This window comes from Elgaria multicarinata, chromosome 23 (genome assembly GCF_023053635.1).
Source record: "Elgaria multicarinata webbii isolate HBS135686 ecotype San Diego chromosome 23, rElgMul1.1.pri, whole genome shotgun sequence".
NCBI lineage: Eukaryota > Metazoa > Chordata > Lepidosauria > Squamata > Anguidae > Elgaria > Elgaria multicarinata.
In genome coordinates this window covers 7045886-7062915 of record NC_086193.1, presented here as the reverse complement: position 1 = coordinate 7062915, position 17030 = coordinate 7045886, and the positions used below count along the sequence as shown (strand labels likewise).

At 48.2% G+C, this 17030-nt stretch overlaps 1 protein-coding gene across 1 annotated transcript in view; it reads left to right on the top strand.

The window, feature by feature from the left end:
• The window catches only part of TBXA2R (thromboxane A2 receptor), a 42691-nt gene extending 36053 nt beyond the window's left edge, over positions 1 to 6638 (top strand). The window contains exons 2-3 of the mRNA XM_063147199.1: positions 3450 to 4407; positions 6180 to 6638. Of these exons, the coding sequence (XP_063003269.1) occupies positions 3619 to 4407; positions 6180 to 6449 (1059 nt within the window). The 5' untranslated portion in view covers positions 3450 to 3618 and the 3' untranslated portion in view covers positions 6450 to 6638. The remainder of the gene's footprint in view (positions 1 to 3449; positions 4408 to 6179) is intronic.
• The last annotated feature ends 10392 nt before the right edge of the window (positions 6639 to 17030 follow it).

Genomic DNA, 17030 nt, shown 5'->3' with positions numbered 1-17030 from the left:
GTGATGTTTGAAAGAACGAAGGCAGAGGGAAGCCATCTCTCAGGGGGAAACACCACCCTGACCCCCTATTTTTACATTCCTCTGTACATAGTGTTGGTCTGAAGCGTATTGGAAGAGAATAATGGTAGGGGAATCTTTATCTCTACGTTCTAGAGGTAAGGGAATCTCTACCTCTAGGGATGGTTACCCCTATGTTCTTGATTTATTTTTATTTTTTCTTCAGACAGATAACACACACAAGGAGATTGCTACCTGTGTGGGGGCCTTGTCTATACGGCTTGTTCACCCTGACCTAAATGCGCATATTTGCATTTTAGGACACATGACAAAGCCGTCCATTCAATGTAGCGCCGGTTTTTAATGCGATAATACGCAGATTCGTAGTGGCGATTTACCACGACTTTTAGATCAATGTCCGAGTTTGCACCGCGTTATGGTCATGTGTCTTTGTGGGAGTTAAATCGCATTTTGACATGTGAGCGAAGCGTTGAGGGTAGGACAACGTGATTGGCCAATTTCCCACCTATTGGCTGCCTCGTTCCTTTGCGCCATTTTTAGTTTGAATTCTCTGATTTTGCGGAGCTCCGCAGAGAGAGCTTATTAAAACAAAGAGGGGGGGAACAGGAATCCTCTTCTGCTGCCTTGTTCTTCCTCTCCCCACTCCCAGTTTGTCTGTTATATGAATCTGCGGAGCTCCGCATATAAAATTGATAGTTTCCATCGTCTGTACTCCATAGCACCTAATCTGCGCATGTGCGCATTTATAACTGCACTTTAAAAAAAAATTCAGGAAATAAATCGCTGTTGCTGCTGCAGTGTTGACGCTCTTTATCTACATTTGAATCAATGAAAATTCGGGTGTATGTTTAATTAGGAACAATCTTGTTGTCGTATAGACGGGGGCCTGCATGGTAAGAAAGAAAAAGCATAGAATGGCAGAAAGAAAAATAAAAGCATCCATTTTGGAGTTCCTGAGATGACGGTGGGCTTATTTGACTGCTGAGAAGCTAGAAACAAGTTTCTTTAAACAATGTAGAGAAAGGGGATTATCACTCAGGCATAACTTTCCCCAAATGACTCTGGCAACTGAGTTGTAGCCAACGGGGATGGCGATGATCCCAATTTTCAGTTGTACTATATTTTTCCCCCTCCAGAGCTCTCTCTTGTTATGTTCTTATAAGGTAGGACACAATCGAGGTGTATAAAATGATGCATGGCAATAGGGAAAGTGAACAGGGAGACATTTTTCTCCGTCTCTCATAATCCTGGAACCAAGGACCGTCTAATGAAGCTGAATGGTAGCAGATTAAAGACAGTTTTAAAAAAAAAAAAAGGACTTCATCACACAGCACAGAGTTAAACAATGGAATTCAGAAACTCAAGATGAAGTGATGGCTACTAACTTAGATAGTTGTAATGGGGGATTAGACAGAGCCATGCAGGACAAGGCTATCAAAGACTACTAGCCATGGCTACTATATGCAACCCCTAGCATCAGAGTCAGTATGCCGCTCAATATCGGTTGCTAGGGAACACAACTGGTAGGGTGTTACTGTATGGCCTGGTTATGGGCTTCCAAGAAGCTTCTGGGTGTCCACCATGCAAAGTAGGATGCTGGACTAGATAGGCCGGGATGCTCTTATGATGTCCACACCACAGATTTTAACCCATTTCAGGTCTGTTGGGGTATGTACAGAGGAATGTAAAAATAGGGGGTCAGGGTGGTGTTTCCCCCTGAGAGATGGCTTCTCTCTGCCTTCGTTCTTTCAAACATCACAGGACTTGCCTTTGTGGTGAATATTGATGTCCTCTCTGGCTTGACCCTCTCCTGGTGATTCTAGGAGACTGGGGTGGGGTGGGCACCTTGTGGTCTTCTAGGTGTTTTGACCTTAAGCTCCCAGCATCTCTCACCACGGGCTAGGTTGACTAGGGCTGACAGAAGTTGTAGGCCAAAACATCTGGAAGGCCGTAAGTTGCCCACGCCTGCAAGAGACTGTGCGCCATCCAATGGTTTATTTTCATTTGAAGTGTTCTTTCTGTAGTGAAGACAGGGTTCTCCCTCCCTACTCTGTTCTGTTATTGTTTCTGGATTTTGCTTTTCACTGCATCACATTCTTTCTCAATTCCAGTAACTAGGAAAATATTCAAAATTAATTCCAAAATTGGACCATGTACAGTCTGCCACAGTTTTCTGCCATCTAAGTTAGTGGCAGCGATTTCCATAAATGATGAGTTGATAATATGAGTTAGAAACATCAGAAGTGCCCTGATGCTGGATCAGACCAAGGGTCCATCTAGTCCAGCACTCTGTTCACACAGTGGCCAACCAGCTATCGGCCAGGGATCAACAAGCAGGACACGGTGCAACAGCACCCTCCCACCCATGTTCCCCAGCAACGGGTGCACACAGGCTTAGTGCCTCGAATACTGGAGATAGCACACAACCATCAGGGCTAGTAGCCATGGATGGCCTTCGCCTCCAGAAATTTATCCAACTCCTTTTTAAAGCCATCCAAATTGGTGGCCATCACTACATCCTGTGGTAGTGAGTTCCATAATTTAACTATGCGCTGTGCGAAGAAGGACTTCCTTTTATTTGTCCTCGATCTCCCACCAATCAGCTTCATGGGATGTCCCCTGGTTCCAGTATTTTGAAAGAGGGACAACAATGGAACCAGTTACCTGGGGAGGTTGTGGACACGGAATAACGGGCTCAAGTTAAAGGAAGCCAGATTCCAGCTGGACATCAGGAAAAACTTCCTGACTGTTAGAGCAGTATGACAATGGAACTAGTGGCCTAGGGAGGTTGTGGGCTCTCCCACACTAGAGGCTTCAAGAGGCAGCTGGACAACCATCTGTCAGGGATGCTTTAGGGTAGATTCCTTCATTGAGCAGAGGGTTGGACTCGATGGCCTTTTAGGCCCCTTCCAACTCTACTATTCTATGATTCTATGTCTCCCTCTCCACATTCTCCACACCGTGCATAATTTTGTACACCTCTATCATGTCTCCCCTTAGCCTCCTTTTTCCCAAGTAACCTTCCCTTGTAGGGGAGATGCTCCAGCCCCTTAAATCATTTCAGTTGCCCTTTTCTGCACTTTTTCCAGCTCCATAATATCCTTTTTTAGGTGTGGTGATTAGCACTGTACACAGCATTCTAAGTGTGGTCGCACCATGGATTTGTATAAGGGCAGAGTCAAAAATTACCTAACTGCACCACAGGCGCTCAGTCACCTTGCTCCTCTCCACACCTAGCAGGACTAGAAGAAATCCTTCGAAATCCTAGGGAGCTTGTGCTATTTTGTATCGCTGTTGAAGACGTGCTTCTCAGAATTGCAGGTGGTGGTGGTGAATTCTCTCGCTTTTTTAAAGAAGTGTGAGATATGCACAGCCCTGGTGTTAACTATTTAATCTTCTCTTTCCCCTCCCTCTGCCCCTTCTCTGTGAAGAACCTGCACTGCAATCTAGACTAATCCTGGTGCACACGATGGAAGAAACCGGGGGCCCGGCACGCAACATCTCACTTTTGGGAGGAGACCTTTCCAGACCCTGAGCTGCTGAGGGTTGCAGTAGTTGCATGGGGGCATCAAGTGGGACAAGAGCCCATGCTTCCTGACCATGGAACTGGGGAACTTCAGCAAACTGAGCTCCTGCTTCCGTGAAGTCAACGTCAGCAAGGAGCATGGTGGGCAGATTGCCTCGCCGTGGTTCTCCACAACCTTCGGGATCATCGGCCTTTGCTCCAACCTCTTTGCCCTCTGCGTGTTGGTTAACTCCTCGCAGAAGATGCACAGCCGGTCACGCTCGTCCTTCCTGGTCTTCCTCTGTGGCCTGGTGGTGACGGATTTCATGGGCCTGCTGGTGACGTTCTCCATCGTGATCCCTTATCACTTCATCCGCTTTGACTGGCGGGATGTCGACCCGGACTGCCACCTCTGCCACTTCATGGGCTTCATCATGGTCTTCTTCGGGCAGTGCCCTTTACTGCTGGGGGCCACCATGGCAGGAGAACGCTTTGTGGGCATCAACCGGCCCTTTTCCCGTTCCACCAGCATGACGAAACGCCGGGCCTGGACCTTGGTAGGGTTAGTGTGGGCCTTGGGACTTTTCCTTGGTCTCCTGCCAATTTTCGGCCTAGGCGACTATACCCTGCAGTACCCCAACTCCTGGTGTTTCCTCACTTTGATCCATGACGCCAGGAACAGGGCCTTCTGCCTAATTTTTGCCCTGTTGGGCCTTTTCTCCGTGGGCCTCTCTTTTCTCCTCAACACAGTCAGCGTGGTGACCCTCTGCCGCGTCTATCATGACTCTGAGTCAGTTCAACGCCGGCGAGATAGCGAGGTTGAAATGATGGTCCAACTTGTGGGGATCATGGTCATTGCGAGCGTCTGCTGGCTGCCCTTACTGGTGAGTGCTTTCAGTGCCTCCCCCCTTGCTCTTATTTCATTCCCCCAAAGTGGTCAAGGTGATGGTGATGATGGTGTTTCAGGAGTGGCTTTAATGCTTCAAAAGCCCTGGGGTAGGTGCACAGTGGCGATTATTCGCCACCCGTACAATCACCCACCCCGGGGCTTTCCGCTGAAGCTGCAGACAAAAACTCGGGGGGTTACCCCGATTTTTTTCTCTGGAGCGAGAGCGAGGACTCACAAGATGGCGTCAAGACAACCCGTCGCCTCCCTCCGGAGCCACAGCGGTAGGGTGACCCTCTGAAAAGGAGGACCGGGCTCCTGTATCTTTAACAGTTGCATAGAAAAGGGAATTTCAGCAGGTGTCATTTGTATATATGAGGAACCTGGTGAAATTCCCTCTTCATCACCACAGTTAAAGCTGCAGGAGCTATACTGCAGCTATACTATGACCAGATTTAAAAGAGGGCAGGGCACCTGCAGCTTTAACTGTTGTGATGAAGAGGGAATTTCACCAGGTTCTCCATATATACAAATGACATCTGCTGAAATTCCCTTCAGAATACAACTGTTAAAGATACAGGAGCCCTGTCCTCCTTTTCATAGGGTCACCCTACACAGCGGAGGCGTGGAGGCGATCAGAGGCGGGTAAGAATAATAATAATAATAATAATAATAATAATAATAATAATAATAATAATAATAATTTGAACAGAAGAATTGCCATGCTGGATCAGACCAAAGGTGCATCTAGTCCAGCACTCTGTTCACACAGCGGCTACAGTTGTCTAGAAAAGGGGATTTCAGTGTCATTTGTAGGCACCTGGCGAAATGCCCACTTCATCACAACAGTTAAAGCTGCAAGAGCTATACTGGAGTGGCCAAGTACAAAAGAGGACAGGGCTCCTGCAGGTTTAACTGTGGTGATAAAGAGGGAATTTCACCAGGTGCTGCATGCATACAAGTGACACCTGCTGAAATTCCCTTTTCTATCCAACTGTTAAAGATACAGGAGCCTTGTCCTCCTTTCCATAGGGTCAGCCTAGTATCCACCTACAGATGAGGTTGTCCACATACTCATAGAATAGTAGAGTTGGGAGGGGCCTATAAGGCCATCTAGTCCAACCCCCTGCTCAATGCAGGAATCCTCCCTAAAACATCCCTGACAGGTGGTTGTCCAGCTGCCTCTTTATGTGCTTTTCTTTGGTCAAACTCATCATCAACAACAGAAAAATCAAGCAACTTTCCCCAGTAGGCCCCCTCAAAATCGTAGGCTCATGCCAACTGACTCCCCCGGGGGGGGGGGGCTCTGCCCAGCCCTGCACACAGTGCATAGTTAAATTATGGAACTCACTACCACAAGATGTAATGATGGCTACCGATCTGGATGGCTTTAAAAGGGGGTTGGATCAATTCCTGGAGGCAAAGGCTATCCATGGCTACTAGCCCTGATGGTTGTGTGCTATCTCTAGTATTAGAGGCAGTAAGCCTGTGTGCACCAGTTGCTGGGGAACATGGGCAGGAGGGTGCTGTTGCACCATGCCCTGCTTGTGGGTCAAAAGCTGGTTGGCCACTGTGTGAACAGTGCTGGACTCGATGGACCCTTGGTCTGATCCAGCACCAGGGCACTTCTGAGGTTCTTAGTTCAGAAAAGAAAGAAAGAAAACGAAATGCTTCCGTTTAAAATAATTAGGGGCTTTGTTGTTGTTTTTTAAAAAGGGAATGAATATCTTCTTTCTTACTTTCCTCTCCCCGCCCCCCGCTCTGCTTCAGATACTCATTGCCCAGAAGGCCTTTCAAGCGCCCCCCGCGGGGTTGGCCGCCCACCAAATTCCCCAGGAGACGGAGAAGTTGTTGCTCATTTCTCTTCGCGTGGCGACTTGGAACCAGATTCTCGACCCCTGGGTCTACATCCTCTTCCGCCGGGCGGTGCTGAAGCGCATCTACCCCAGCTTCAGACCCAGACCTTCCATCATCTCCCTGTACCCTATGGTCAGCGCCTCACTGAGGCGGAAATTTACCCAGGAATCTGTGCTCCAATAGAAAACGACGGGACGGGGGATCTCCCGATTGGATGACCCCTTTTCAACAGGGTGAGGCCTATAGGTTATGGGAACGGGGAAGCACCTTTGCTTCGCTACGCTGCTCACTGCTTTAACCTGGCCTTGGTAACAGGGTGAAGGCACTGGGAACGTGCCCCAAGGCTCCCTCTCCAAGCCAGCTCCACCACATCCTGTGTAGGGTGACCATATTTGGGAAACCAAAAAAGAGGACACCTAGTGTGTGTGGGGGGAAGCAGCTTTCTGAGTCCTGCAGAAAGTACGTTATTCCCCCGCCACCTTAAAGAACCCGATTGGAGTGGAGGAGGGGAAAGGATTTCATTCTGCACCACCACCATCCACTCCAATGGGGGCCTTTTCTATAATGTCCACGAATGGCCCACTTTCCCCTTTAAGACCTCAATTGGAGCTCGGAGGGGGGGGAATGATGTACCTCAAGAAAGCATGTCATTCCCTCCTGCCATGCTAGTGGCAGCCTTAAAGCGGAAGGTGTGTCATTCCAGGACATTATTGAAAATTATAGAAAATCCCCCCTGACACCATGGAAGAACAAAAACCAGAACAAATCCGGGGAAATCCTGACAGTTGGTCACCCTAATCCTGTGCCCCCAGGCCTGACCCTCGGCCCCACAGCTCCCTGCGATGGTTAACCCAATAGTCCCTAATATAGCATGAGCTGTTGAAAACTGCATCTCAACAAAACCCGGACTGAGAGTCGAAAGGGCCCTTCCCCACGACAAGGGAGGTGTATTTGGGACGCTCTGTATTTTGTAGCCCATTTATCTTGGAGCAGAGGAAAAGCTGTGCGTCCGACGCTTGTCCCAAAGCCCAGAGTGGATCGATCCCTGCAGGATGGGCAGGGCAAAGTGCATGTATGTACAATTGTGGCAGTAAATAAACCCTGTGGCATGTGTTTTGTTTGCCTGTGACTGTTGTGTTTCTGGGGCAGGCTGCGGACCCTTTACCGGCCAAGCAAGTGAGATTTAAAGGGAAGGGGGAAAGGTGTCTTAGTAGATCGCAAGTTGGGCATGATGCAGCAGCATGGAGCAGCTGCTAAAAAGGCTAATGCGATCTGAGGCTGCGATAGAGTCCAGGGTCTTGTCTGGTTCCTCTCTATTCGGCCCTGGTTAGGCCACATCTAGATATTGTGTCCAGTTCTGGGCTCCACAATTCAAGAAGGATGCAGACAAGCTGGAGCGTGTTCAGAAGAGGGCAACCAGGATGATCAGGGGTCTAGAAACAAAGCCCTATGAAGAGAGACTGAAAGAACTGGGCATGTTTAGCCTGGAGAAGAGAAGACGGAGGGGAGGCATGAGAGCACTCTTCAAATACTTAAAAGGTTTTCACACAGAGGAGGGCCAGGATCTCTTCTCGATCCTCCCAGAGTGCAGGACACGGAATAACGGGCTCAAGTTACAGGAAGCCAGATTCCAGCTGGACATCAGGAAAAACTTCCTAACTGTTAGAGCAGTGCGACGGTGGAATCAGTTACCTAGGGAGGTTGTGGGCGCTCCCACACTAGAGGCATTCAAGAGGCAGCTGGACAACCATCTGTCAGGGATGCTTTGGGGTGGATTCCTGCATTGAGCAGGGGGTTGGACTCGATGGCCTTGTAGGCCCCTTCCAACTCTGCTATTCTATGATTCTATGATTCTATACGGCTTGTTTACCCTGACCGAAATGCACATATTCTCATTTCAGGACACATGACGCAGCCATCCATTCACTGTAGCGCTGGGTTTTTAACGCGATAATGCGCATATCCGCATTTGCGATTTACCGCGACTTTTGGATCATGTCCGAGTTTGCTCTGCGTTATGGCGATGTGTCGTTGGGGGAGTTAAATCACATTTTGACATGTGGGCGGGGCTTTGAGGGTAGGACAAAGTGATTGGCTGATTCCCTGGCTTCCCACCTATCGCGTCCTCTGGCTGCCACTTTCCTTCCCATCTTTTTCATGTTGAATTAAGGTGGAGCTTTTCAAATGAAAATAAAGAGGGGGGAACAGGCAGTGAGAGGGAGGGGACTTGTTCAGTCCCCCGCTCACATCCTCCTCTGCTGCCTTGTTCCTTTCCCCACTTGGTTTTCCTCCTCTGTGAATCTGCGGAGCTCCGCAGATTAAATGTATAGCTTCCCTCATCTATAATCCATAGCCTCATTTGTGCAAATGTGCGTATGTGCGCATATGCGCATTAATAACTGCACTATAAAAAAAATTCAGGAAGTAAATCGCTGTTGCTGCTGCAGTGTGACACTCTTTGCCTAGATCCGAATCAATGAAAATTCTGGTTTATATTCAATGAGAAGCAATCTTCTTGTCCTATAGATGGGGGCCAGAACATGAGAAGTCATAGTTCCATCCTATTCTGGTCATCAGAGCACTCACCCACTGCCCTCTTCCTGGCTTCTGGTAAACAATCAACGGTCACCATTTGCCAAGACTGCCCCCTCCCCCACAATTGGCCATGGAGCAAGGTCAGACAGTGGAAGAACGGGGTGACCTTGGAGAGCATAGAATCATAGAATAGTAGAGTTGGAAGGGGCCTATAAGGTACTGGGTACCTTTTCTGCATGAGGTACTGGGTCCTCTCTATTCAGCCCTGGTTAGGCCTCATCTTGAGTATTGCGCCCAGTTCTGGGCTCCACAATTCAAGAAAGATGCAGACAAGCTGGAGCATGTTCAGAGGAGGGCAACCAGGATGATCAGGGGTCTGGAAACAAAGCCCTATGAAGAGCGACTGAAAGAACTGGGCATGTTTAGCCTGGAGAAGAGAAGGTTGAGGGAGAGATGAGAGCACTCTTCAAATACTTAAAAGGTTGTCCCACAGAGGAGGGCCAGGATCTCTTCTCGATCCTCCCAGAGTGCAGGACACAGAATAATGGGCTCAAGTTAAAGGAAGCCAGATTCCGGCTGGACATCAGGAAAAACTTCCTAACTGTTAGAGCAGTGTGACAGTGGAATCAGTTACCTAGGGAGGTTGTGGGCGCTCCCACACTAGAGGCCTTCAAGAGGCAGCTGGACAACCATCTGTCAGGGATGCTTTGGGGTGGATTCCTGCATTGAGCAGGGGGTTGGATTCAATGGCCTTGTAGGCCCCTTCCAACTCTGCTATTCTATAATTCTATGATTCTATGATTCTATACGGCTTGTTTACCCTGACCGAAATGCACATATTCTCATTTCAGGACACATGACGCAGCTGTCCATTCGCCATAGCGCCGGGTTTCTATTCTATGTTTCTATGGTTCTATGAACAGAGGAAAGGGAGGGAAGCTGTTCTCAGCCCCTTCGGTGTATTTGCACCTGCACCCCCCTGACCTGCAATACCCATTCACACATGCAAATGAATGACACACTGCAAAAGATTGAAATATGGCTCTCTCATATATTTTTTTTACAATAATTTTAATTATTTCAAAAACAAACTGATACACATAAACAATATATCATAACAAGTCAAACACGTGATCATTCTTCCTAGATGGTTGAGCTTTGTTCTTCCAGTCTAATTAATATAATTAATAATAAAATAGCCAGTTCTTACTTTGAAAGCACAGCTTAGTTGGCAAAAAAAAAAGAAAGATGGAAAAGAAAGGAAAAAAAGAGAGGAATCTTGATATGATCACATGTATAATTGCATCAAAGTTCTTTTTGTGTGGTGTGCTATGTATACATACGTGCACTCTTAACTACTGGTAAAACATTGCAAAAAAGAAAAGAAAATTGTGATATAACTGTGTACACAGTAGCATTGAGATTCATTTGGGGGGGGGTATTATACTGCACATGTTGGACTCGATGGCCTTGTAGGCCCCTTCCAACTCTGCTATTCTATGATCCTATGTGCATTCATAATGCAGAGAAGAAATACACAACTGAGTGAAGGAACCAAGCTGTGGCATGCATAGCATTTTGTATAAAAGGTGTGGGGGGGGGGATAGGTGGGTGGGTGTATGTGGGATAATTACAAAATCAGAACTACTGAAAATCACTGATGCATCAATTTTCTATTTGCGGGTGGCGGGGAAATCAGATCATTAGCAACTCCAATATCCAGGGAGAAATTCCAGTGAGGAGAATTGTGGTCCGCAACGGCCACCTTCCATTGGTGCAATTTTAAAGCTCCGTCACGCCTGGGGGGAGAACGCTGGCGACCGCGGTTTCTCCGCTCCTGGTTTCGTCACTCTGTTACTTCCTGTTTGGAAACAGGAAGTGAACAAGGAGCACGAGGCCCGTTCAGTCGGGCGTTGGAATCATGCTGCTTCTCCCACACCCACCGCAGGAGAGAGCAGCGACCGGATTTTCTGTGGTTTTTCTTGCGGCGCAAGGAAGGCCAGAAGGGGCGGGAGGCAGACGACCTCATGCGAAAAATCCGTGAGTGCCCAGTAACAAGCGTGCAAAAAATGGCTCATTGGATGGAGCTCTGAGGGCATGCCTACCCCAGGGGAGAAGAGGGGGAGGATCTCTCGATATGCTGATTGTGAGTTCCTCCCCCTCAGTCCCCATGCGGTGCGCGATGTCCTGGGAGGAGGGAGGACGTCGCACCTGCCATTTTTTTTTAAAAAAGGACCTGGAGCGCACCTGCGCTCCAGCGGAGTTAAGTGTTGTGTGTGTGTTTTAAAAAAGCCCTCTCCCCAGTCTTGATGGGCACGGAGTGCTTGAAAAGCACTTGCATTTACTTGTGAGGAGCCGGGACGAAACTGGGATGTCCGCCCAGACGTCCCGCGGTCCTGGACGATCCTGAGACTGTGAGGAAAACCGGGGGTAAAAACTGTCCCGGTAATCCCAGGGAAATGGAGGGATCATCTCTGCTTGCCCCCGGGATCCCCTGTGCATCATGTGGACGCACAGGGATGATCCCGGGGTGATCCCTGGGATAAACCATCGTCTAGACAAGCCCTGAAACTCTGGAATAAATGGTCTACTAAGCCCAAAGAGTTTGGGAGGCTGTTGCCTGTTTTCTGTGGAAACTTTGTGATCATTTCTTTCTTTCCAGAGATGGAACTTGCAGGTCATTTTTCACGCTTTATAATCTGGTGTCTTTGAGACTGGAAGTAAATACAAAATAATTCTTTCCTGTTTGGGGCAGTATCTGTTGACAGTGTTCTTCAAAGCGTTGTTGGAGGATTGAAAGAGTGTTTTGCTGCTTGCAGCGTGGATCCTTGTAACACCTTTGCTCTTGCAAACAGGCTTTCAAAAAAACCTGGAAGACCAAAGGTGGAAACCCACAATTATACGTCCCCAGTAATGTAGTGGTAAATTCTGAAGTGCAGCTGTTCATCATGACAATCCCCATAGCTATGCCCCCAAGGAGAGGCCAGAGTTGCAAGCAGTTGTGTTTTACCATGTCAACACATCAGTTCTAGCAGTTTTCCTCTCTACCTGGAGCAAGTCCTGTAAAGCAAATGGGTCTTCATTGTCCATTCAAGACCAAATCACCCCAAAACACTTTGCATCACAACCACACATTGGCTGGGTTCAGACAACACGACAAACTACACTCAAGGGTTGAGTCTGGGTTTAGTGCGAGTTGAACTGTGGGTTGTTGGTAAATGGTAAAGAACCTACAGTTCATAACCCCACCGCAAACCATGGGTTCTCTTCATGGATTATTTGTGGTTAGCAAACCAAGTTTTGTTCGCACAGCTGGGTTCAGACAACACGACGACCCACGGTTCGATGACGATCCACACTCAACTCATACTCAACCCTTGAGGATGGGTTATCATGTTGTCTGAACACAGTCATTGCTGCTGGGGGGATTCATTTCTGTCCAAACCTCCAGCTTCTGTGAGAATTGTAGCTAAACTCAGAGGAAGCAGGGGAGCTTGGGGTGGTGGCAGAGAACATCCAGTGTCCCTGCTAATAAAAAAGTGCTTTGGGCTCTGTGAGCCTTAGCTTTGTTACACCACCTGAAGTTGGTAGAGTCATCAGGCCCGGTGCTGCCATAGAGGCAACTCAGGCGGCCGCCTAGAGCGCCAAGCAAACGAGGGCGCCGAACAGCGTCTCCTAGAGCGGCTTCCGGGTGTGCTGTTCCAAAGCCGCCGCCCCAGCCTCCGCCCAACCCCAGCGTCCTGGCTCCTTCGAAGCCAGGATGCTGGGGTTGGAGGTGGAGGCTTCAGTACGGCGCGCCAGGAAGCCACTTCCAGGCGCGCCGCTTCAAAGCCTCTGCCCCGCCCCCCCAACCCCAGCGTCCTGGCTTCAAAGCCGGGAGCGGGAGGGAGCGGGTGGTGAGTGGGCGAGCAAGGGGGGGAGCCGTAGCGGTGAGGAAGCGAGCGAGCGGGGGCGGCGGGCAAGCAGTGGGGGGAGCCGAAGCGTGTGAGCGAGGGGGGAGCCGGAGCGGTGAGCGGGCGGGGGGGGCGGGCGAGCGGGCGGGGGGGGAGCAGTGAGTGAGTGAGCGGGCGGGGGGGCAGGCGAGTGAGGGGGCGGTGAGTGAATGAGCGGGGGGGGGGCGGCGGCTTCAGAACGCGCCTGCCTAGGGTGCAATATAGTCTGGCGCCGGCCCTGAGAGTCATGGTCCTCCCTAACCCTGTCTTCTCTTTGCAAGCTCCCCTGCAAAGGGAACATGCTGGTTTGAGTGCTACTTCCTGAAGGCACCTTTAACACCTTCACACAGCAGTGCCCAAAACACAGGATGTGGCCTTGGGCTGCTTCAGCCCTGTGTTGCCCCGGTTCTCCAGGTCCCTTAGCCACACAACCTGCCACCTCTGTCCTAACTTTGGAACTGGCCAAGGAGGGACAACTTGCCCACTTCTCCAACTCCCAAGTTGGGAGGACAAGCTGGGGTTGGCAAGGGTTGACCCCAGAACCCAGGATTGCTGCCTCCTGCAGTGAGGAACTGGATGTCTGTGGACTACTCCACTGAGAAGACCATTCAGAGTCCATATAGATCAGGAATGCAGAACCTCAGGCCTGGAGGACCAAATCCAGACCTCCAGGGATCTCAAGCTGCACCTCCAGGTAGAGATGTAAAGGCCTGGGAAAAACCGGAAAATTTGAAAAAAAAAAAACGTTTCCACCCGTTTTTCCCTGAAGCCTTTTTTGTTTTTTTCCTGAAAAATTGAAAAAAAATAAAGAAAAAATGGATTATGGGATGTTTTATTTTAGCATGATGAATAAAATGTTTAAGACAAGGTGTCCATATATTTACTTCTCCAATTGCTTTCTAAAAACTATGTACAGTATCAGATTATTACAATTTCTGTGCACCGAGGACAAGGAAGTCCTAGGTTGCAAACTGAGACTACAACTCTCAACTGCAAGAGCGAGATGCGTTTCTGCCTCTAGGGGGCAGCACTGCCATTGAAGCAGAGACTAAAACTATTAGTGATGGCTATAGCTAAGAAAATGAGTCTGATTAAATTTCATGTATATTCATTGAATCTTGGTCCCCCCCCCTTTTCTCAGTTCTTTTTGTGAGAATGGGGGCTTTATGTCCACTTGACACTGTGGAGGACTAGCGGAGACATAAATAATTTTCTTGGTTACTAACGTTGATGGTTTCCTCTGTTGTTGTTTTGAATTATTTTTTTTTGCCTGCTCTACATAAACTGGCAAAACCAAAGAGGTTCCTAACAGTTCAGGTGTTCCTAACAGTTCAGGAGCTTGTAGCTCCATTCGTTACCAAAAAAGGTAAAAATAAAAATAAAGTAAATTCAGTTTGTAATAATTGTTTCAATACACTGTACTTTTAATTTACCAACTGTAATAATTTTATGCCAAACCAATTTGGACATAATTACATTTTATGTTCCTAAAGCAGCCTTCCTCAACCTGGGGCGCTCCAGATGTGTTGGACTACAACTCCCAGAATGCCCCGGCTGGGGCATTCTGGGAGATGCAGTCCAACACATCTGGAGCGCCCCAGGTTGAGGAAGGCTGTCCTAAAGTAACAAAGTGACTTTCAATCTGTAAAAAGTGCTAATATTGCATTGTTTTGATTTTCCCGAAAATTTCTGATTTTTCCCCGGGGGGAAACCGGGAAAAAAACGTGTTTTTTTCCATGGCTTCAAAATGTCCAGGAATTTTACATCTCTATCTCCAGGGGTCTCCAGATGGCCTCACTTCTTTCCTCCACACGGCCAATCCTTTGGTATTTTCCCAGTTTTTCTGCAATTCTTCTCCCATTCTAAAAGTTGAAATGGCTCTCCTAAGGCGTAATGTCTTAAGCTAAAATATGCTGGTATTTGGGGTATTTTGGCCTCACACGTTTTGGTCACCACTGGAATATGATCCCCGAGAGCTTCTCTGAATGCAACTCAGGCCATGATGGACTGAAAGAGGTTCTGTACCCCTGATAGAAATGCCCACAATCTGAGCCCAAGGTTGATTTGTAGTTTTGCTTAGACACATCATTTTCCCAGTGAACGGGAAATTAGCTCTCTGGGTTTACAACTGAAGCTGGCTGTGCAAAGGTGCATGCATCGATTTCACCCGATTTCATAGGTGACCCTATGAAAAGGAGGACAGGGCTCCTGTATCTTTAACAGTTGTACTGAAAAGGGAATTTCAAGCAGGTGTCATTTGTATATATGGGGAACGTGGGGGAATTTCCTCTTCATCACAACAGTTAAAGCTGCCCTCTTTTAAATCTGGTCACTCTAGTATAGCTCCCGCGGCTTTAACTGTGGTGATGAAGAGGGAATTTCACCAGGTTCTCCATGTATACAAATGACACCTTCTTGAAATTCCCTTTTCTATGCAATTGCTAAAGATACAGGAGCCCTGTCCTCCTTTTCATAGGGTCACCCAATTTAAATGGATGGTGGGGAATGCAGCTAGTATCACTTTGGCTAGTTGGTCTGCACTGTTGGCTGGTATGCATTGCAGAGGAGGAAGAAAAGCCACGTTCACGCTGGGGGCGGCAGCGGTCCTGACGTACATGTATATTAGTGTCACTCTAAGTTTTGTCAGGGTTCCCAGCTTAAGTCCTCTTTAAGTTCTTGCTAGATAAACGTTCTGCTGCATGGTATGGTGACCAAATGAAAAGGAGGACAGGGCTGCTGTATCTCTAACACTTGTATAGAAAAGGAAATTTCAGCAGGTGTCCTTTCGATGCATGCAGCACCGGCTCAGATTCCCTCATCAGCACAACAGATAAAGCTGCAGGAGCCCTGCGTTCTTGACCAGATACAAAGGAGGGCAGGGCTCCTGCAGCTTGAACTGTTGTGATAGAAGGAATTTCATCACCAAGTGCTGCATGCATACAAATGACACCTGCTGAAAAAGCAAATGCTATTTTGGGCTGCATTCATAGAAGTATAGGTTCCAAATCGTATGAGGTCCTGGTTCCTCTCTATTCGGCCCTGGTTAGGCCTCATCTAGAGTATTGCGTCCAGTTCTGGGCTCCACAATTCAAGAAGGACGCAGACAAGCTGGAGCGTGTTCAGAGGAGGGCAACCAGGATGATCAGGGGTCTGGAAACAAAGCTAGGGTGACCATATGAAAAGGAGGACAGGGCTCTTGTATCTTTAACAGTTGCATAGAAAAGGGAATTTCAGCGGGTGTCATTTGTATATATGGAGAACCTGGTGAAATTCTCTCTTCTTCACAGCAGTTAAAGCTGCAGGAGCTATACTAGAGTGACCAGATTTAAAAGACGGCAGGGCACCTGCAGCTTTAACTGTTGTGATGAAGAGGAAATTTCACCAGGTTCCCCATATATACAAATGACACCCACTGAAATTTCCTTTTCAGTACAACTGTTAAAGATACAGGAGCCCTGTCCTCCTTTTCATATGGTCACCATAAACAAAGCCCTATGAGGAGACACTGAAACAACTGGGCATGTTTAGCCTGGAGAAGAGAAGATTGAGGGGAGACGTGATAGCACTCTTTAGATACTTAAAAGGCTGTCACACAGAGGAGGGTCAGGATCTCTTCTCGATCCTCCCGGAGTGCAGGACACAGAATAACGGGCTCAAGTTACAGGAAGCAAGATTCTGGTTGGACATCAGGAAAAACTTCCTGTTAGAGCAGTACTACAATGGAACCAGTGACCTAGGGAGATTGTGGCCTCTCCCACACTAGAGGCCTTCAAGAGGCAGCTGAACAACCATCTGTCAGGGATGCTTTAGGGTGGATTCCTGCATTGAATGGGGGGGGGCATTCCAACTCTGCTATCCTATGAGTCTATGCAATTCCCTTCTCTAAGCAACTGTTAAAGATACAGGAGCCCTGTCCTCCTTTTTATATGGTCATCCTAGATTAGGTGCTCAGCTGAACTCAGGCCATAGCTGACAGCAACGTCTGTCTGAGCTCCTTGCCCCTTCCTCATGAGAAACCGGCACCCCTGGCATACTTGGAAAGGAAAATGCAGAGAACGTGAAATTCTGCCCAGATTTGAAAACTGAGCAAATGTGGTAGAATTTGAACTTGCCTTGATGAATTGCTAGCGTTTTCAGACTGGAGTGACGTGTTTATTGATTTTCAATGACACTGCATGGAAATTGCCGATTGGGAAAGGGTTAGGAGACACCAAGGATACCAGAAGAAGTAAATGGGGCAGGGGGTGAGTGAGCAAATGCAGAGGGAAACAGCCTGGCCTTTCCAGCCCACCTCCTG